At 28.7% G+C, this 22,398-nt stretch overlaps 1 protein-coding gene across 1 annotated transcript in view; it reads right to left on the bottom strand.

The window, feature by feature from the left end:
- Nemp (Nuclear envelope integral membrane protein) overlaps positions 1-21,904 on the bottom strand; it is a 42,039-nt gene extending 20,135 nt beyond the window's left edge. The window contains exons 1-6 of the mRNA XM_075374693.1: positions 21,719-21,904; positions 20,196-20,329; positions 14,274-14,481; positions 11,933-12,099; positions 7,143-7,358; positions 4-128 (exon numbers count right to left, since the gene is read on the bottom strand). Coding sequence (XP_075230808.1) covers positions 4-128; positions 7,143-7,358; positions 11,933-12,099; positions 14,274-14,481; positions 20,196-20,329; positions 21,719-21,797 — 929 coding nt within the window. The 5' untranslated portion in view covers positions 21,798-21,904. The remainder of the gene's footprint in view (positions 1-3; positions 129-7,142; positions 7,359-11,932; positions 12,100-14,273; positions 14,482-20,195; positions 20,330-21,718) is intronic.
- Positions 21,905-22,398: the final 494 nt, after the last annotated feature.

Genomic DNA, 22,398 nt, shown 5'->3' with positions numbered 1-22,398 from the left:
CACTAGACTCTTTTGAAACCTGAGAACCAAGAACTTGGAAAATTATATGCAACAATAAGAATCATATCAATTGCCAAAGTCGCTTCTTGAAAGTGGCTACAAAATAATACCCCAGCAAGTCCTACAGCCTGAAAAACATTAAATACAAAATTAAGGTAAGAAGTATAGTAATAATGTGAACAAGTTTCTCAATAAAAACACAATTAAATTAACAATCCAAATTTTAAAGTATAGTTTAAATCTGTAATGTGTTAATGGATAACCTTCATATTAAGCACACAGGAAACCAAATACAAAATCAATGTCATGAACAACACTACCTTACATTCATACTCTTCTTTTTCAGTGATGTGAAAATAAATTTAGCTTAACCCAATGAGATTTACAACAGAATAGTTCTACAATACCAACAGAATTAAAAAATCTACTATGAAACATTCTCATAGCAATGTAATATTTTTATCACTTTTATTTAATAAAAATTTTTTGCATACATATAAAATAATCAGATCCACATTAAACATATTAATAAATTCTTTATTCAATACAACATTTTCAGGCTTGTTGGATTTAATTTATATCTAATTAATTTATTATCTAATGTTTTTCTATTTTGATCTAATTTTGGCTATACTTCTGTCTGTAAATAAGGCAAATTATGGTTTATATACAAGTAGTAGAAAATGACTTTTGGTCAGGTGATTTTAGAATAATTAGCTCAGCTTCAAATAAAGGGCAGGCAGGAGTAGGTTTCATAATGAACAAGAAGATAGGGAAGAGAGTAGAGTATTTCAAAATATATGTTGATAGAATAATGTAATAAGGATAAAATCAAAACCTAACCCAGCAATGATTGTTAATGTTTACATGCCTACAAGTGCCCATGATGATGATGGGGTAGTGTGTATAACAAGAAATTGACGAAGCAATTAAACACATGAAGGGGATGAAAATTTAATAATAGTTGGAGATTGGAATGCAAGCACTGGAAAAGACAAGGAAGGAAATATAGTGGGTGAATAAGGGCTGGGCAAAAGGAATGAAAGAGGGGACCGACTTATATAGTTTTGCATGAAGTATAGTTTAGTAATTGCCAAAACCCAGTTTAAAAATCATATAGAAGAATATACACATGTTAAAAGCCAGGTATTACTGCAAGGTATCAGATAGATTATGCCACGGCTAAGCAAAGATTTAGAAATCAACTCGTCAACTGCAAAACTGTTTTTGTGGTAAGTAAATTAAAATCTAATAATGTGTTAAGCAAAGATGGTACACTGATTTATAATACAAAAGAAATGGTTGATAGGTGGGTGGAATATATTGAAGAGTTACAGGGAGAAAATGAATTAGAAACTGGTGTTATAGAGGAAGAAGAGAAGGTTGAAGAGGATGAAAAGAGAGATACAATACTGAGATGTGAATATAAGAGAGCATTAAAAGATTTGAATAGAAGGCTCCTGGGATAGACGGGATACCTGCAGTATTACTGTGCAGTGCCGGTGAGGAAGCAGTAGATAGATAAACAAACTGGTGTGTAATATTTACAAAAAAGGGGAAGTTTCCATCAGACTTCAAAAAGAGTGTTATTGTCATGATATCAAAGAAAGTAGGAGCAGATAAATGTGAAGAATACAGATCAATTAGCTAAACTACTCATGCATCAAAAAGCTTAACTAGAATTCTCTACAGAAAAATTGAGAGGAGAGTGGAAGAAGTGTTTGATTTGAGGGAGAAAAAGAAGAATTTGGTTTCAGGAAAAGTATAGATACAAGGGAGGCAATTTTAGCATTCAGATTAATAGTAGAAGGAAGGTTAAAGAAAAACAAACCAACACACTTGGCATTTATAGACTTAAAAAAGGCATTTGATAATGTAGGCCGGAATAAATTGTTCAGCATTTTATAAAGTTTAGGGTTCAAATATAGAGATAGAAGAACAATTGCTAACATTTACAGGAACCAAACTGCAACAGTAATAATCTAAGAAGATAAGAAAAAATCCGTAATAAAAAAGGAGGCCAACAAGGATATTCCCTGTCCCCATTACTTTTTAATCTTTATATAGAGCTTGCAGTTAATGATGTTGTCCTATAAATATGGATGAAGTCCTATAAAATAACTACCGCATGAAAATAAACAAGAATGAAAGTAATGAAATGTAGTAGAAATAATGTAAATAAACCACTGAATATAAAAATAGGAAGAGAAAAAATTACAGAGTAGAAGAATTTTTTTGTTTGGTTAGTAGAATTACTAAAGATAAATGAAGCAGGAGCGATATAAAATGCCAAATAGCACAGCCAAAACGAGCTTTCAGTCAAAAATATAATTTGCTTACATCAAAAATTAATTTAAACATCAGGAAAATATTTTTGAAAGTATATGTTTGCAGCGTAGCTTTATATGGAAGTGAAACTCTGACAATTGGAGTACCTGAGAAGAAAAGATTAGAAGCTTTAGAAATGTGGTGCTGTAGGAGAATGTTAATAATCAGATGGGTGGATAAAGTGACAAATGAAGAGATGTTGCGGCAAATTGATGAAGGGAGAAGCATTTGGAAAAATATAGTCAAAAGTAGAGACAGATTTAGAGGCCATATATTAAGGCATCCTAGAATAGTCATTTTAATATTGGAGGGACATGTAGATGGGAAAAATTATGCAGACAGGCAACGTTAGGAATATGTAAAATAAATTGTTAGGGATGTAGGATGTAGGGGGTATACCAAAATAAAACGACTGGCACTAGATAGATAGGGAATCTTGGAGAGCTGCATCAAACCAGTCAAATGACTGAAGACAAAAATAATAAATGATGAGGCTTTATGTTCAGCCAAAAATGATGAATAAAAAACAGAGAAAATCTTCACACATTTCAAAAACTATCATAACACTTAAAATTGCTGTGCAATTTTTATAAAACAAAATATATAATGAAATTTATGGTAACTTAATTGCACAGTTAAATAAAATTAATTAATTTTTAACTTTTGCATGAAATAAATATTCTATAATGCAGAGTGATTACAGATGAAGTAAAAATGGTTTTTTAAAAAAAAATGTAATTTTTATATGTAAAGATAGTAACTAATATGGTTTTACAAGGAATTTTTCAAGTTGGTCCAACTGGTGATGTTGACATCAATGTTGATGAATTACTGTCACATAATGGGAAGATGGCTACTACAACTGTGGAAAAAGCTTTTCAAATTAGCTAAGACTAACTCCATTAATACTATGCAGCCAAGTTTCAGAACTAAGTACAGTAAATGACCATCAGGACTATGCATCTACAACTGGATAAAGCAATTAGAAAATAAGGGTGTCATTGTAAAAAGAAAACTTCTGAAAGAAGTCCCATGTCAGAAGAAGTTGATAATATTCACTCTATGACCCAAGTAAATTAATTATATCAACTAGTTTAGAATTACAAATTCAGAATAAATCTGTGGAAGACACAGTTAAAAATAACAACTTAGAAATCACAATTAAAACAAAGTTTTAATGATTATATAAAGTCTTACATAAATCTATGTGAACATGCAGGTATGTGTTGACAAATAAGATGATTTCTTTCATAGTCTACCCTTTTGGTGAGTTTACATTTCACAATAGTGGAAAGGGCAATGAATGAAGGGACCAGAAGGCCCTAGAGAAACTGTGCCAAAAATAAGCGATTTCCTTAAATTTGTTTTGTGCTATTTCCTGTGAAAAGGTTACAATACAAACTGTTATTTCCTGAGTTGAGTTTTCCTTTTTTTTTAGTTGAAACTTCTAACAAAAGCACTATTTTTACTATAACACTTATAGAACACTAGTGATCAGTTTATTTAAATTAAGATGAACTACTAAGTCATTACTGACAAACATTCACAAAAAACACATCAGTGCAAAATCACAATTTTAGCAAAAATAACTACTGCCAGAAGATACATTTTCTGAAAAAATTATCACAGTGAAAATTAATTTGGCAAAGACATTACAACCTTGACATTTAATGAAATAAAACATATTATTTTCTTTATTGCAGAACATTTGTTAGTAATCTGTTTTATTATCAGTAATTCAGTTTTTATAAAAAAAAAATGGATTTGCTGAAAAAAGCTGCCTGTATGAAAAAAAGCCATTCACAAGAAATGCATCAATAACAATAATACTGAGAAACAATGTAAGTACAATCATACAAGACCGAAAGCTCTGTACAATGTGGAAATAATTTTTTTTTTAATTTAACTAAATTCCTCCAATTATTTTTCTTGAAATTCATGTGAAAATACTTTGAATGACAAAATAACTTCAGGCTATGCCATTACTTTGTACAAATCCATACAATGATGACAAAAAATGAGATACATCTTTAAATCATCTATATAGACCATGTAATTTTTTTTATTTAAACTTTCCACTTATTCAGAAAACATACTATATAACCATAAAGAAACCACTACAAACAAAAAAAGAAGCATCACTGAAATCAATCAATTTGTTAAAAAGTGAATAAAAAACTATCAGTCAAACTTTTTGGAAGTCATAAAAAAATACTTTTGACAGGCAGTATCTCCTTATTGACACATACATAAATTGTGAAATATCATTTAACATACAAATGCAAATAAGGCAACCACTGCAGAATTAAAACAGAAATAATTAGATCATGTAATATAGAACCCTAATATCGCGTCAAATCACATCATATTTTATGAAAGGATGTGAGTATAAGAAGGTCAAGATGAAAGATGTAAAACATATCAGTGTATAATCACACAAACACAAATGAAAGTATTTAATGCTGGGATAATAAACATTTTACAGAGATTAAATTAATATCTCAATTATTCACTGTGATAATAACATTAACCTCTTCGAATAAGTTTATTTTTGATAATTTTTGGCTACAAAATGCAATTTAATTTTAGCTATAAACACTTCAGTAACATTTCACTAAATACAATGTAAATAACTTTGTTAATTAAACACATATAGTAATTAAAATGAATCAAATATTAAAACAAAAATACAGCTGCAAAAAAATCATGGACTATATCAAAAGCCACACAAATATATACCTGAAATTACAAAATATTACATAGAACTGACATTCTTTAAGTTGGAAATGAATCCTATTAAAGAAATAAAAAAAAATTGATTTAACTTCTTTTTTTGACAAACCAGCAGTATGCAGCAGCATACTAGTAATCATTACTAGCAAATGGATTAATTGTAAATAAAAATGAGATTTTTATTTACTTTTTTATTTAAAAAAACCGTCATCTATATTTTTTCCTCTTAAATGGAGACTAGTATTATTTCTAAATTTATTTAATACACAGTAACAGAGTACAGAGACATTGTGTCAACAGTACTCTGTAAAGATGTCAAGTATGCAGATGTAAAAATATAACAAAAATAAAAAAAATACAAAATGATCCATGGGTTACACCCTTCACTGTTCTAAAAAATTTCATCTCCCCCACTTTTATCTCACTAAGTCTTGCTCATGCCTCGCTTCCATATTACAGAACTGGACGTGCCATTACATTATATAGAGGTACTTGTGTTCGCTCTTCAGTCTTTTTAAAATACTGTATAACCAATGAACATAATGTCTTGATACTTATTTTACTTCTTTTCTATATCAGGTTCCCTGGCTATTGTAATTTCACAGCCCAAATAGTTAAAGTGACTAACTTGTTCAAAAATTTTGCTCTCCAGATCAATCTTAAAACGTGCAAGTTTTCCTCTATGAGCTAAAATTTTAGTTTTATTAGATGAGATTTAAGATTGTATGCTTTAGTCAGATTTCTAGCTGATCTTCTGAACATTGAATTATAATGTGATCTTTAGCACACATTAAAATATTCATATACCTATTACTTTTAACTGAATTCCTGGATTGGAATTCTACACATTGTTTCCAACTTCTCACTTTTTCATCGACATATATTAAAAAGTGTCAGTAACTTATTACAATCTTGTCTAATTCCCTACAAATTAAAATTTTGGGAAGTAATTTCCTAACTGTGTCAATATAGATAATAATATTTTTATACAGATTTTTAATGACTCTCAGTAGATGAGAAGGGATACCACCTCTTGTCTCCAATATATTCCAAAGGAGACTCCTGTCTACCCTATCAAATGCTTTTTCTAGATCGAGGAAAGCTACATGCATTTCACAAATTAATTCCCCTCTTTTCAATGATCTGTTTAAGCATAGACAACATCAATTTACGACCACCCTTTCTGAAATCCCTGCTGCTCTTCCAACAAAATAGCCTCATTAATTTTAGTCAATCTGCAGTTAATTATCGTGGAATAAACAGGATAATCCTGAAATAATTATCAGGTCCACTATATTTAAAGTAGTTTCCATTCAGATTATATAGACCAACGCTTTCCTATTCCGTAATGCAAACAGGACTTCTTTCAACTCTTCATATAAAATTTCATACACAGACACATTTTCCAAATCATTTTCATCCTGGAACTCATTGCAACACAATAACTCCTTATAATGTTTCACCCAATCATCCTCCTAAATTGCATTAAAATTCAGCATATTTTTCTCATCTCTAATCAAACATTTTAAAACTTCATATGCCGTACTTTGTCCTCCATATAAATCTTGGTCTACTCAGCTCACATACCAATCCCAAGATTCCTCATGAACTCTAACAATTACCACTCCTGCTCAATTATGTTTGACCTTATATTTTCTATACTCCTCTTATGGTTTACTCTGAAAATGTTTATGAAAAGCAATTCTTTTTTTCTTGTATGCCTGGGCCCTTGATGTATTTGGTACACCACTGTGTAGCAGAATGTAATCATTTACTAACTTGCTCCCTGTTAATTTCTTTTTCATTTCAGAGATGCAACAAGATTTATTTTCTTCTTTTTATAACTTCTAAAATCTTTACTTGTATTAATACTTAATTTACTTGCATTTATCATACATCAGACATTCCATGTAGCCACTTTTAAATATAACACTATTCCAAAATCTTTTTCTGTTCTGAGGCTCTGTGATGCTTAGCAGAAAATAAAGGTTCCCCTGGCCACGGTACAAATACTGCACAAGGCTAACTGTTTCATTTCTCTAATTAAAAAAATAAAAATAATTTTAAAAAATAATTAATACCTGCAATATCCATTTGATAATGTTTCTACTGCGAGGATGAGTAACAGGTCCAAACCAATAGCAAAATAAAAAACTAATGCCAGCAGAAATTGCAATATAAATGAGAACATATTTTCTGTAAAGTTGTAATAATGTTCTTAAATTTTCCCATATAATTTGAAATAAATATAAACTAATTGCCCAACCTCCAGCAACAATTCCATACATCAATGGTTTCTAAATTAAAAAAAAATTAAAAATTTAATAAATAAATAATAAACTAAAACTACTATAAAGATCTGGTATATTGCAGAAAGTTTACCTAAAGCAATACATACATAAATATATTTTTCATTTATATATACATATTATATATTGATTATTTTCAATATAAATTTTATTAATTAAAATAATTAATTTAATATACAATTAAATAATAATATAATTAATAATAACATTAATTAAATAATAATTAATATAAAATTACAAAAAAATATTTAAAAAACCTCACAGGTATGTCACTTATTTTTCAGTATTTAATATAAAATAAATAAAATCACTTAATTCACTTTATAGAATAAATGTATAATTATAATCTAAATAGGTTTTTTTTTTAATATAAGAATTAAGAAGTTGGAATTTGGGATTAATTTCACCTTTTTAATTAAGTACATGTAAAATACTTATTTTGGGCGATTGATTTAAGTATTCTAGTTAAATTAGTAGTCCATAACTTTTTTTTTTTTTTATACAGGAATGTTTAACCTTGATATGATTGATTCTTATGACATACCATAAAAATAAGTTTATAGCACAGCATTTTGATTTGAGATAATAGGCTGCTGTGTTTCTTGTTTGTAAAGCGAATATTCTTACAGCGTGTTAAATCTCTGAACTGCCAGGTCAGAAAGTATTGTCAATCACAACTTAAACACAGAATGACAGTCAGAAGCTTGAATGGTCATTAAGATTAAAATATAACTAAATGATTTCAGCCTGATCTCAAATTATCTACCTTATTCTTAGGAAGGTAAAGGTAACTTTCTACGTTACTGAGACATTACTATTGTCAGTGTTTGAATAGGAAAAGAGAACTAAAATGGAAATTCCTATTATTTTATTTTTAACAGGTAAACTCATCACCTATTGCATGTAACCATAACTTTTTTTATATTATGATTCTTGAATAGCCACTATTTAATAGCATTTAATGGTGTTATTTTCAAACTGTTTTCATCCACTTTCTTAATATACCAGGAAAAAATTCCAATTTCACTTTATTGAATTAGAATCAGGAACAATGAGGAAATACAAAAAAAAAAAAATATATAATGAGAAGATAATTGGAGAATTTTATTTCTACAGAATTAATTTATTTTTTAATAGCTGTATATATAAGTTGATTCAATTTCCTTTTAAGCCAATTATATTAATTAATCCTGAATTGTAAATGTTGCTGTTCAATAAATCATTTTCAATATTTTAAGATAAGATACATTTTGATGAATAAATTTATAAAATAAACAATCATATATGAATATACATAAAGTAGCAGTAAAACAGGTGAGGTGTACTAACTGACTAACTGAAATGTGCATTAATCAAACAGGTTGTCAAATTATTTTATGAAGTATTTTTTTTTAAGTTTAAATATTACGCCTTTTTTAATGATTATTTAACCATACAGGTTGAAGCCTGGGAATATGGATAGAAATTTTGTAGTGCATGAAAAATGTCATACCAGACTGGAATTCAAAGCCAGGATAATTCTGGATGAAAGAATGAGAAACATTGCACCTCTGTAGAGGTTGGCAATTATTACATCAATGGTTACAAAACATGAAAAATTCAGAAATAGTAAACCATTTGTACAGGGTGTTCAACTTAAAAAAAGAGGTACTATCACTTAATTTAGTCTATAAATAATAGTTTATTGGCAATTTACAGAAGGTATTGAAAAATGATGTCTATCCACTTGTCAACATGTTTGACCATGTTCTTGGCTACTCTTTGTTAGCTGTACTCTTATCTACTTCCTGGATGGCACTGGTAATGTTTGTCTTTAATTTCTGTAAGTTGTGTGAACTGCTCCTATAAACAATTTAAGTAATCCTTAAGAAAGAAGTCTGGACTAGTCACATAAGGGGATTTTGGTTGCCACAATTCTTTAAAAATGATTCTTCCACTGAAAATATCTTGTAGAATTTCCACTGTAGAGCCACTGTAAGGCAAGTGGCACTGTTCTGTTGCAACCAACAGTCATGCTCACTCTCTTGCAGTAAATCTATGAACTGTTATATAATTTTGGTAGATGGCAGCATCCAGGTTTTACAGAAAAAAAAACATGGGTCCTATTATTCATCATGAAACCACACACCATATGGCTATTCTTTGTGGGTGTACGGGAGATTCAAAGAAAATGTGAGGATTTTCAGTACCCCAGGTCCAGTATTTCTGACTATTAACATACCCACCAAGATGAAGCTATGCTTCATTTGTAAAAAAATACTATCTAAAATGCTACTGTTGCCTCTAATGAAGTTCTTGAACTACTGACAGCAGTGAATCATTTTAGCATAGTCTGTATTACTTAGCTAATGGAACAGCCGCATTCAAAGATAACATTTCAGCATTTTTCTCACTGCAGTATGGGCTAAACCTAGTGAAATGTTCTTTTCCTGGTTTAGTCTCTGCAAAGATATATGAGGAGATGTTGTAACTGCCATTTTAGTCCCTTATACATCATCAAAACTCCCCTGTGTTTGGGCATGTTTCTGGTCTAATACCGAACCTGTTTCATGAAATTTTTTAATTATTGAATAACACTTTTCACTGGTGATTCCTTTTTAAATTTCTCCCTGAACTTCCACAGACACACAATATGAGATTTTGTCTATAAATAATCTTCTATCATGCATACATATTCTTCAATAGTTCGTTAACTGCATTTCAACAAACAATACACAATTATGCAACCTTGTTCAAAAGCCAAAGCTTGACACAGACTGACAATACTTAAATGCACAGGCAATAAACAGTCCTCCCCACTCCAGCTCCAGTCATACCATCATCTTCCACATTATTTTACTCACCTCACACCAACATATGCATTTAGTATAACTAGTATGTGATGGAGCCTCTTTTTAAGTTGAACACCTGTACTTTTATCTGACATCTAGTGACAGTATTCGAAACTGTCTTCAATTGTAATAATCAACTTAAAATGGATTACAACTTGATTTCATCAAAATAGGTGTGTGCAGGGAGTAAGGCTCATCAAAACTGAGGGCTACATGAATTCATCATAAACTAATCTCATCAAAATAAGCAAATGGGTTAATGTATTTTAATTTAAGGAATCTGCTCAATAAATGAGATAAGTGAATTCACTCCTTCAAGTGAGATAATTACAAACATATAAATCTTACAGAGATACATTAAACAATCACCAATCCCAACTGCCAAACACTGCAGAAGTATCTTTCAAACTTTAATATGTTATTTAATACACTGACTCTTTTTAAATTTATAAAAGTGTGTAATGTGACTGAAGGAAAAGTCCTCATAATACAAAATAAGTAATTAAGTAATTAAAGTAAATAAGTAATTAAGTAAAGAAAGGAAAATTAAAAAAGGTGATTAAAAAGTTTATTTAAAAAAATAAATTGCTTCCAGATTTGAAAGCATTATGAGCCACTAGTTATAATAATGTTGTAATCTTTACAATTTTTTTATATAATTAAATGAAGTAAAACTTTTCAATTTGACTGACTGATGAGGGTTGCAGTGAGAAACTGTACATGAGAATTTAAAAATAATTTTTAGTAAAATATGAAATTTTTCATTCACACAAAATGCTGATATGGTTGGAAAAATTACTTTAATCAATCAAAAGTCATTTAATAAAAATAATTTAAATGGAACTGCAGTAGTTTTTTCTTTTTTTCCTACATTTTACACTCACTTTTTAAATAATCATTATAAATAATTAATCAACCATGAACCACTTACATATTTTAACCATGACCATCAATAATATTAATCATTTTACTAATTTCAATAGATTTCCCAAACTAGATCAAAATTCCCTGGCCTTCCAAGGCCTGAGGATGGAAATCATCCTGTTTATTTTTTTTTATTGTACTTTTACTTTCTTTTATTGTTACTGTATACAGTTACTCAATATACTGTTAATGATTTGATCAATGCAAATATATTTTTGGTATGACACACTAGAAACGACAAAATGAAAAATATTTAACTGTGAGGTTAATATGAATTTATGAAATGCTAAATTATCTCAAAAAGTCACAACATTAATTTTTGTCTTTAAATTATCATTTGTAAGAAACAGGAAGTGAGATACAGATTCAGTTTTATACTATAAATAAAAAACAAGTTTCTTTTGCATCTACTTTAAAATTTTACAAACATTATTTTTTACAATCCTAAAACATTAACAGGGGATAAACAGATATATTTAAAAATTAGTTTAACAAAACTGACAACATAACGATTTGCAAGATAGAAAAGAATAAGTAGACAATTTATTTCATAACAGAAACTGTCTAAGACCTAGATGTCACTTAAGAAGAGCAAACAAAGTTTACATTGAGCTATATAAGTTGAAGAAAATGTTTTCTTCAATTATTTTCATAACTGATACACGGCAATAAAGAAAACAAATAAGTAGTTCACTTGCAAAACTCGAGTATTGTGTGCAAAGAAACTGAACTTAGAAAAATAGAAAGAGTATACTTTTGAATATAAAATTACAGTAAAGCGGAAAAATTTATTAAAAATTAATTTACCCTTGGTAATAGTCGACAGACAAAATAAATAGCTATCAGCAGAGAAGCAAACACGCCGAGAGAAACTCCACAAATATAATAAAATAATACATTTTTACTAAGCTTAGGGCCCAGAAAGAATAAAAGAGCTCCGCTTGTGAATAATATAACACGCCAGTAATCAATACCTGTAAAAAAATATAGTTTTCATAATAAAATATGATAAACATTGATCTAACTATAAAAACACACAAACAATATTTAATGAAAGACATACATCTTTCATTAAATATAATACATTACAATAATATAAACGCTACTAAATTGTACTAAAAAAGAATTATTAATCTACATTTGTCATTATTAGGAAAGCTAAGGTAATTAATGTAAATATAACAATATTCTGATATGTAACACTAACTGCAATAGCAGAAGAATAGTTCTTTAATTTAAATGACTAAAGTAAAAATACACATATCTCTAAAAAAAAAATTCTGGTAAGGCAGAGATCTCTGCAAAGAGACAATTACTTAATAAAGACAATGAATAAATTTGTAATAAAAAATAAGAAAAATAATCTGTAATATACTTTGCTGCTATGATGCAACTTGCTGAACTACTTATATAGAAATATAATTTATTTAACTATATATGGGTAAGCTATATATGGGTAACTATAAGCTATATATGGGTAAGCTATATATATGGGTAACTATATATGGATAAGCTACATATGAGTATAGATAATGTGTTGTGCTGCCATAACACAAATTAATGAAAAAAAAAAAATAATAATAATTTAGGGGAGAAACAAGGCAACCGTAAACTTAAAAAAATATATAAATATTTTACAGCACAGGAAGACTAAAATAGTCACAAAATATAATAAAATGTCTAAAATATAAATGAATTGTAAAGATGCTCATTGAAATAAAAGAAAAAAAATAATAAGATGGGAATAAATTAAGATATGTATAAACAATCCAGTACTAGTACAATAAAATAAAGACTATATTTATAATAAACAAGCAGATAAATTCAATGATTTCAAGTAGGAAGTTAATGGGATCTCTTTTAAATGAAAGAGAAATTCAAATTGAAATTGTAAAAGTTTTTTAAAATTCTGAGAGCAACTAAACAGTTTCCAAAAATTAAAAATACTTTATCTACTTCTGTTATGTAATTACTAAGAATAATATCAATTTGCCAAAATTCTATATAACACACTCATAAACACAGCAAAAAAGAATAAACAAACTGCTACATGATTCAGATTCATGAAAAACCCATGTATTAAACTGATATTACGGAGTACACAAAATACAAGACAACTTCATAGCAAACATCTTGTACTGATAACTTATATGGAAATACATAATTTTCCATGTTGCAATTTAGAATCAACAATGGGTAAAACACATTTTGTCATACAACGTTCAACTGATGTAAAAAATTTGTATAGGTGATCAAGAATTAAAATTTTTTTCTAAAAGAATTTTCTTTTTCTTTACTGACAATGTCCCTTTAAAGTATTCTTCCAGAGATGCAATAAACTTATGTCACCATTTCTTCCAATCACAAAATATCTTTGGAAAGCACTTTTTTATATAGCCTTAACTTTGCATAGCTATTGTCATTAATTGTTATCACTTTAATGTTCAATCAGTAAGAACAAGAAAATGTTTCAAAATGCCATGTGTGAATATAGAGGCTGTGACATCAGTATGGGGTTTTCTTTTGCCAAATAATCAGAAACTTAACATTCCAGTACAAGCTGGAGTGTTATTGTGATACAAGATTCAACTGTTTGTCGACATTTATGGTAATTTTCTTCAGATTACCTCAGGTAAATAGCTTAAAACTGTTAAGTAATACTGTTTATGGACCACATAACCCTGTGGTTTTTATTCATAATGGACAATGCTACTGTAAGCAAAAAAAAAAATTAAGAAAATTTTTTTACACTCAATTAAACTTTATATGCTTTTTTTTTGGTCTTGAGTCTTCAGCAAGCTTCATTTGGAATGATTGCACTTTGTTTAAATATCTAAACCACATACCTACATTTCGTCATTTGTTGCAACACATCTGAATAATTCTGAGTCTCAGCAATGTTAACTAGCAATTGCTCTGCTTTTGTTGAAAATTGAAAAATTTTGTACAAATTTTGCTGTTACTCATTTCTTACCCAACATGTCCGTTAAAATTGTTTCACACAAACTGTAAGTTTACAATCTTTAATATTACCAGCTAATATTTTTTTGAGTGAATTTATCTGAGTTTTAGAAACAATTTGATTAAAGTTATAAAATTTCATTCAAGATGTAAAAATACAAGTAAAAATGTAATAAAATATACTTACGGATTACATTTAATTCTACTCTATAATCATCTTCAGTGACTATCCCAATGCAAGTACTATTGAAAGGATTTAATCTCACATCTTTTCTTTTCCATGTAAAAAAATTTAAGTTCCACAAAGATCTATGTGATTCAAATTCTGTCATAACTTCTTGGATGGTACTTCCTTCATATAACTGATATTGTTCAGGTGGAATACTGATTTCTAGCTGAAGATTAAAAGATAAAAAACAAGTAAATCTTTTATTCTGATAAATAAATTTTAAATACATAAAACGCCAATTATGTTAGGACTGACCAGTCAGCATTACAAAATACAAAATTAATTACAAAATAAAAACATGATGAAGTCCATATTAATTACTCAAAAATATACACACGTGAAATATTAAGTTAAATATATTAAGTTATATATGATTAAGCTAAATACAAAAAAAAACAACCATGAAATAAATCACACTTAAAAGGCATTAATGAAAATTATTTGAGCACATATTTGCAATTACATTCGACACGTAAAAAAGTCACGGTCTTTTTTTAATAGCATTATTTTCAAAATTCATAAACAGATAATATTTTTCTGTAAAAGAAAATATTTTAAATAAACTCGTACAATTTTTTTTTTTAGAATGGTAACAAATTTATTAATTTATAAGAAATGGTAACAGAAACATAAGCCTTTTCTCATAAGCTAAAATATAAAATTTATTTATTGTGTATTTTATTTATAATCAATTTATATTTTTATAAAAATCTGAGAAAAATATAATTAAATGAACAGCAGTATTGTATGCAATTAGCTTTATTGTAAATGCCAGTCTTTATATTCTCATTAAACACATTCCTGCAAAATCATAACTCAAATGCTAAGGCAGTCCCATTGTAATTTGATCCATTCCTTATCAAACTCTTTCTCTTATCCTCTAAGTCTTACTTAAGCAAGTGCCATGGGAGTAGTGTAATTTATTCAGATTTTATTTGTAGCAAAATGCCAGTATCTTCTGGTAGCCAACAGGGTAGTCATAAGTGCTGTGGAACTGTCCAAGTATTCTTCCTATTCAGGAAAGGGGTTACACAAAAAGCCACAAAAACTAGTAGCCGAGGTGCCAACTGGGTAATAATTGGCCTACTATTCCTGTAACTAATCAATCAATCAATTGATGTTAAAAATGCTGTTTTAATTTTTTAATAGTAAGATAACTATACATGTTAGTTCTAAACAAGTGTTGTAAAACATATGAAAACAGATTTTTCATTTAAATCAGATCTTTTAAAAAAAAAAATATGCCTAACAATAGCAAAGTAAAACCTAAGTTTTTCAAACATAAACTTATTTGTGATTGGCAGAAAGATATTATTAAAAAACTACAGCTGCTTTTTTTCTAAGAAAATGTAACTTTCTGCATTTTCATAAAGCAACGATGGAGGCACCTTCCTTGGTAAAATATTCCGAAGGTAAATTAGTCCCCCGTTCATATCTCCGGGTGGGGACGACTAAGAAAGGGGTCACCAGAAAATTAAAAAATAACATTCTACGAGTTGGAGCGTGGAATGTTAGAAGTCTAAAAAAAGGTTGGTAGGTTAGGAAATTTAAAGAAGGAAATGGATAGGATGAACATAGATGTAGTAAGAATTAGAGAGGTTCGATGGGAAGAGGAAAACGACTTTGGGTCAGGTGATTTTAGAATAATTAATTCAGCTTCAAATAATGGGCAGGCAGGAGTAGGTTTCGTAATGAACAAGATAGGGAAGAGAGTAGAGTATTTCAAACTGCATAGCAATAGAATTATTATATTAAGGATAAAATCAAAACCTAAATCGACAACGATTGTTAACATCTATATGCCTACAAGTGCCCATAATGATGATGAGGTAGAGTGTGTGCATACAAAGAAATTGACGAAGCAATTAAACACATAAAAGGGGATGAAAATTAAATAATAGTTGGAGATTGGAATGCAAGCACTGTAAAAGGCAAGGAAGGAAATATAGTGGGTGAATAAGGGCTGGCCAAAAGGAATCAAAGAGGGGACCGACTTATATAGTTTTGCATGAAGTATAGTTTAGTAATTGCCAAAACCCAGTTTAAAAATCATATAGAAGAATATACACATGTTAAAAGCCAGGTATTACTGCAAGGTATCAGATAGATTATGCCACGGCTAAGCAAAGATTTAGAAATCAACTCGTCAACTGCAAAGCTTACCCTGGAGTAGACATTGATAGGGACCATAATTTAGTAATAATGAAATGTAGATTGGGGTTTAAAATCCTGAGATGAATCAGTGGAACTTAGAAAAGCTTAAGGAAGAGAAAGTAAAGAAAATTTTTGAGGAGGACATCGCAAGAGGACTGAGTAAAAAAGTTAAAATAGAAAATGTAGAAGAAGAATGGGAGAATGTTAAAAAGTTAATTCTTAAATCAGCAGAAACAAACTTAGGCAGAACAAAGCGAACTAGTAGAAAACCTTGGATTTCAGCGGTTATATTGCAGCAGATGGATGAACGTAGAAAATATAAGAATGCTAGTGATGAAGAAAGTAAAAGGAACTATTGACAATTAAGAAATACTATAAACAGGAAGTGCAAACTAATGAAATAAGAGTGGATTAAAGAAAAGTTTTCAGAAGTGGAAAGAGAAATGATCATTGGTAAAATAGACGGAGCATACAGGAAAGTTAAGGAAAATTTTGGGGTGCATAAAATAATAATGTGTTAATAATTAATAATGTGTTAAACAAGGATGATACACCCATTTATAGTATGAAAGGAAAAGTCGATGGGTGGGTGGAATATACTGAAGAGTTATACAGAGGAAATGAATTAGAAACTGGTGTTATAAAGGAAGAGGATGAAAGAAAAGAAAAATACTGAAATCTGAATTTAAGAGAGCATTAAAAGATTTGAATGGCAGAAAGGCTCCTGGAATAGACGGAATACCTGCAGAATTAATCCATAGTGCAGATGAGAAAGCGATTGATAGATATACAAACAGGTATGTAATATTTATGAAAAAGGGGAAGTTCCATCAGACTTCAAAAAGAGTGTTATAGTCATGATACCAAAGAAAGCAGGAGCAAATAAATGTGAAGAATACAGAACAATTAGCTTAACTAGTCATGCATGAAAATCTTAACAAGAATTCTGTACAGAAGAATTGAGAGGAGAGTGGAAGAAGTGTTAGGAGAAGAAGAATTTGGTTTCAGGAAAAGTATAGGGGCAAGGGAAGCAATTTTATTGGTCAGATTAATAGCAGAAAGAAGGCTAAAGAAAAACAAACCAGCATACCTGGCATTTACAGACCTGAAAAAGGCAATTGATAATGTAGACTGGAATAAAATGTTCAGCATTTAAAAAAAATTAGGGTTCAAATACAGAGATAGAAGAACAATTGCTAACATTTACAGGAACCAAACTGCAACAGTAATAATTGAAGAACAAAAGAAAGAAGTTGTAATAAAAAAGGGAGTCCGATAAGGATGTTAAAGAACAATTTAAATCCGGAGTAACAGTACAAGATGAAAAGATAAAGATGCTACGATTTGCTGATGATATAGTAATTCTAGCTGAGAGTAAAAAAGATTTAGAAGAAACAATGAACGGCATGGATGGAAGTTCTATGCATGAAAATAAACAAGAACAAAATGAAAGTAATGAAATGTAGTAGAAATTACGAATATGGACCACTGAATGTAAAAATAGGAAGAGAAAAGATTATGGAGGTAGAAACATTTTATTATTTGGGAAGTATAATTACTGAAGATGGATGAAGCAGGAGCAATATAAAATGCTGAATAGCACAAGCGAAACGAGCCTTCAGTTAGAGATATAATTTGTTTACATCAAAAATGAATTTAAACATCAGGAAAACATTTTTGAAAGTATATGTTTGGAGCGTAGCTTTATATATCAAAGTGAAACTTGGACGATTGGAGTACCTGAAAAGAAAAGATTAGAAGCTTTTGAAATGTGGTGCTACAGGAGAATTTAAAAAATTAGATGGGTGGATAAGTGACAAATGAAGAGGTGTTGTGGCAAACTGATGAAGAAAGAAGCATTTGGAAAAATATAGTTAAAAGAAGAGACAGACTTATATGCCACACATTAAGGCAACCTGGAATAGTCAGTTTAATATTGGAGGGACAGGTAGAAGGAAAAAATTGTGCAGACAGGCAACATTTGGAATATGTTAAATAAATTGTTAGGGATGTAGGATGTAGGGTGTATACCACAATGAAACGACTGGCACTAGATAGGAAATCTAGGAGAGCTCCATCAAACCAGTCAAATGACTGAAGACAAAAAAAAAATTATATTTTTAGGTCTATTATTTTAAGTTAAATGGGATTTACAACAATTTTGAAAGTTTTAAACCATGTTTAAGTTCATATATCTGTAAAATAATGCATCTAATTTATAACATACTTATAGGATCATGCATTTTCTTCAAAATGAATGTAGAATTACCAATTTTAAACAGTGACAATATGATGGTTTATCAGTCAACTAGTACCACTCCATATTAGAGTTATTTCTCATATTAAATACTGAATTTGTACAAATTGAAACTTAAATAAACCAACAGATAAGTGGCAGCCTTTTTCCTACCTAGAAATAAACACATCAAAACATACATTATCCTGGATTATAAGTAATCTGCAGAATTACAAAAAGTAACTTACTATGCCAAACACCAGGATATTTACAAATATGTACATCAGTTTGCAATTTACATTTTTTAATAGTTGTGTTTTACACACCGTCAATTAATTCTTAAACATTCCTAATAAGAATAAAATATATTCTGCAGATAAATTTTATATATATATATATATTTTTTTTTTTATGAATATATAAAATAAATTAAAATTCAACCTTATCAATAATTCGTCTTAGTTTTTCAAGTACTTTTCTTCATTCGACCATCATCAGGAAAATTTCTACTTCAATTTAAAAGTATTAAAATCAAAATTAACATAATTAGATTAATAAGTTAAAAAATATTAAAATCATACCAACCGGTTGTCATAATGTAAAAATACTTATATCCGTTATGTAAGAAAGTTGCAGTTGTTCTGCACAAACAAAACAAATGCGACTTTCTTACATATTGGACATAAGTACTTTTATATTATGACGACCGGTTGTTATGATTTTAATATTTTTTAACTTATTAATCTAATTATGTTAATTTTGATTTTAATACTTTTAAACTGAAGTAGCATTAATTCTGATGATGGTCGAATGACCGCAAGTACTTGAAAATGCAGATGAATTTTTGGTGAGGTTGAATTTTAATTTATTTTATTTATACATAAATAATCTTATATATAAACAGCGCTATGACTGAAAAATTAAATTTTTTTTTCAATATGTAAGCTTTTTTTCCTATTCCTGTTGGTGTAACTTCCCAGGTATGTGGAGATAGTCATCCAAAACACTCTGCAATAATCACTTCATGGAATACTTTAAATAATTATTCAACAGTAAGTTCTAACAAAATTGATATCTAAGGGCAGGGTATCACAGTGTATTTCATATATAATTATATGTTGTTTGTTTTGAATAAAGTTCTAAAATAAACACAAACGTACCCTCTCAACAGATTGAAAGGTTCAAGGCATATTTTGATTTTAATGATATGAGATGAATAGATTCCAAGTAAAATAAAGAACTGTTACTTCTGACTTATGGTCTTTGTCTATAACTGACTTTTGTCTTAGGTCACTCAAAACCTTTCTGGTTATGTGACCTAACTAAAAGATTAAAAGACTTATCTTCTTAAAATAATTGATAACAAAGCACCAGATTATATTTTCTTACTCGACGATTTAATTTTATTAGAAATTATGAAATATATTAAATATCAATTTAAATGACTTATAATTTAATAAGAAAAAAATACACGCTAGAAAGTTACAAACCAGTACAGTTTCAAATATATGTATTAAATGTTTTCCTCTTCCAGCATAACAATAAATCTGTGGCTGACTTCTATCTGCTGAAGTTAATGGAAGACTGCAACATGAATATGGATCACCTGCATCTAAATGATGCACTGCAAAATATATTAATAAAAACCATGATGATCAATAAATAAAATTAATAACCTTGTGGAATAATTTAAAACAAATTAACTGAAAACACTACTCATTACACAATGAAAATGCTATTTTCTACAAATTGTGAAAAATAATATGGGTTGACATGACAGAGGATTCAAATATGTGGCATGTATAGATATGGCAAACATAAACATAATATGTAAACTAACAGAGACAGGGTGATGGGCCAATAGGTTTTTAATAACGCATATTTCAAAGTGATTAGGAAACCCTTTGAATTTGGTTGATTTATCATTACACATATGAAATTTTTTAATCACTTGATGTTTGTCTTCAGTCTAGTTATTTTAAGTTTCACATATTTGGAAGCATTTTAGTAATAGCTTGCAGGTGCTAAGTTATTTATAAATTTTCATGTTGCGATTAATATGTTTGTATATGTCTAGCTCCCACAAGATGATATTTGTTAATTGTATAGTTGTTTGAAATGCTTTAAGTTCTTTTAATCTGTGGATAAATGAATGTCTAATCTTCCCAAGTAAGACAGAAATACAAACGTGCAATTTTAATCTCATCACTCTTGTTGTTTTAAACAGAAAGTGAATGTTATAGCTGAATAAAAAAAAACAAGGAATGGAATATGCTGCCAAGAAAAGAAGTACATAAAATGCAGTAGAAATTTGACTAAACCCTGTAAGAAAAATTATGATAAATAGACAAAATAGAAAACAAAACAAAAAAAAAATTCATAACCATAAGTAATTTGTAAAATTTTAAATGCAATACTTTTTATGATTAATTGACCAAATAAACTTGAAGCTTATTTATTTATGGAAGCTTATATTAAATGGAATTTTTGCAGCATAAAATTGCCATGCCACATCAAAAAGTTGTAGAAACCACACAAAATATCCAACAATGATGAGAATATAAAATATCATCATTCATAATTTATAATGAAAACTAATTTACTATCAAACGAAAACGTTTAGTAATATCAAACTATGAAGCCTCCTTCATCAAATAACCATAAACAGATTAAGAATATAATAAAAATAAATGAACGAACGATCTCTAACTTATTTAATTATACATTGTAAATATTACATCGAATTTAAATTATAAAACTTCTAATGTTTAACAAAAAGCTTTCTACAGAACGAGTGTAACGCCATAATTTCTGAAAGTTCGTACTCCGATCGACGGTTTCAGGTTAATGCACACTACAAATAGAAATTACTTTAACAACAAAAAAATTTAATAAAAAGTTGTTATTCCCTTAAAAATGATGTTTGTAAATTTATGTGGATTTAATATTTGTAAGAAAAAATAACATACAATTAAAGTAATTTATTGATAATAAGGTTACCGGTACAACTTACCATTCCATTTACATGAAACATTTCTAAATTTAAAAAATAAAAATGAAATGCAAATCAAACTTTGAATTTTAAATAACATTTCTATTGAATATAATATTTAATTAAATTATGTAAATAAATAGCGAATACTATCGCATCCCTCATATGCATAAATAAACATATAATTATAACCTATATATTCCTGAATTATTTGAAATGTACTGGACTTCGTCAGGGCGCCATCCTAAGACAATTATATTTAAGCTTGCATCTGTTATTTAGTGGCATATATTTCTAAGATTGTAATACACAATGTAAGGTTTATTTCTTTACTCTTTAAAATAAATTTGCATTAGTAAAAATAAGATATAATTCTGGTTACTAGTTATGAGCATTAAAAATTGTTTATGACCGTTAATTTTTCAAGCGTTAAGCAGCTATTGTATATCAACCACAGAGCGGGATTATTGAAAATCTGATTTAACTATCAGGTAAAAATATTAACAGTACTTCATAATAAATTTGGAAATCTAAATTAAAATTTATAATCTATAACAAAAACAAAAAATTATTTCTACGTCGAAAAAATTAAATTATGTTAATATGATTCTAAGATTTTTCTCTTTTCTTTTTTTATAATAGTTTTGTTGTAGTCTTCATTACCTATTTGCTTGTTATAAATAAATTTTTTATTCTAATGT

The sequence above is a fragment of the Lycorma delicatula genome, chromosome 9, assembly GCF_047948215.1.
Source record: "Lycorma delicatula isolate Av1 chromosome 9, ASM4794821v1, whole genome shotgun sequence".
Classification (NCBI taxonomy): domain Eukaryota; kingdom Metazoa; phylum Arthropoda; class Insecta; order Hemiptera; family Fulgoridae; genus Lycorma; species Lycorma delicatula.
Note: the sequence above shows the minus strand (reverse complement) of the source record. Positions and strands in the feature narration are given on the sequence as shown.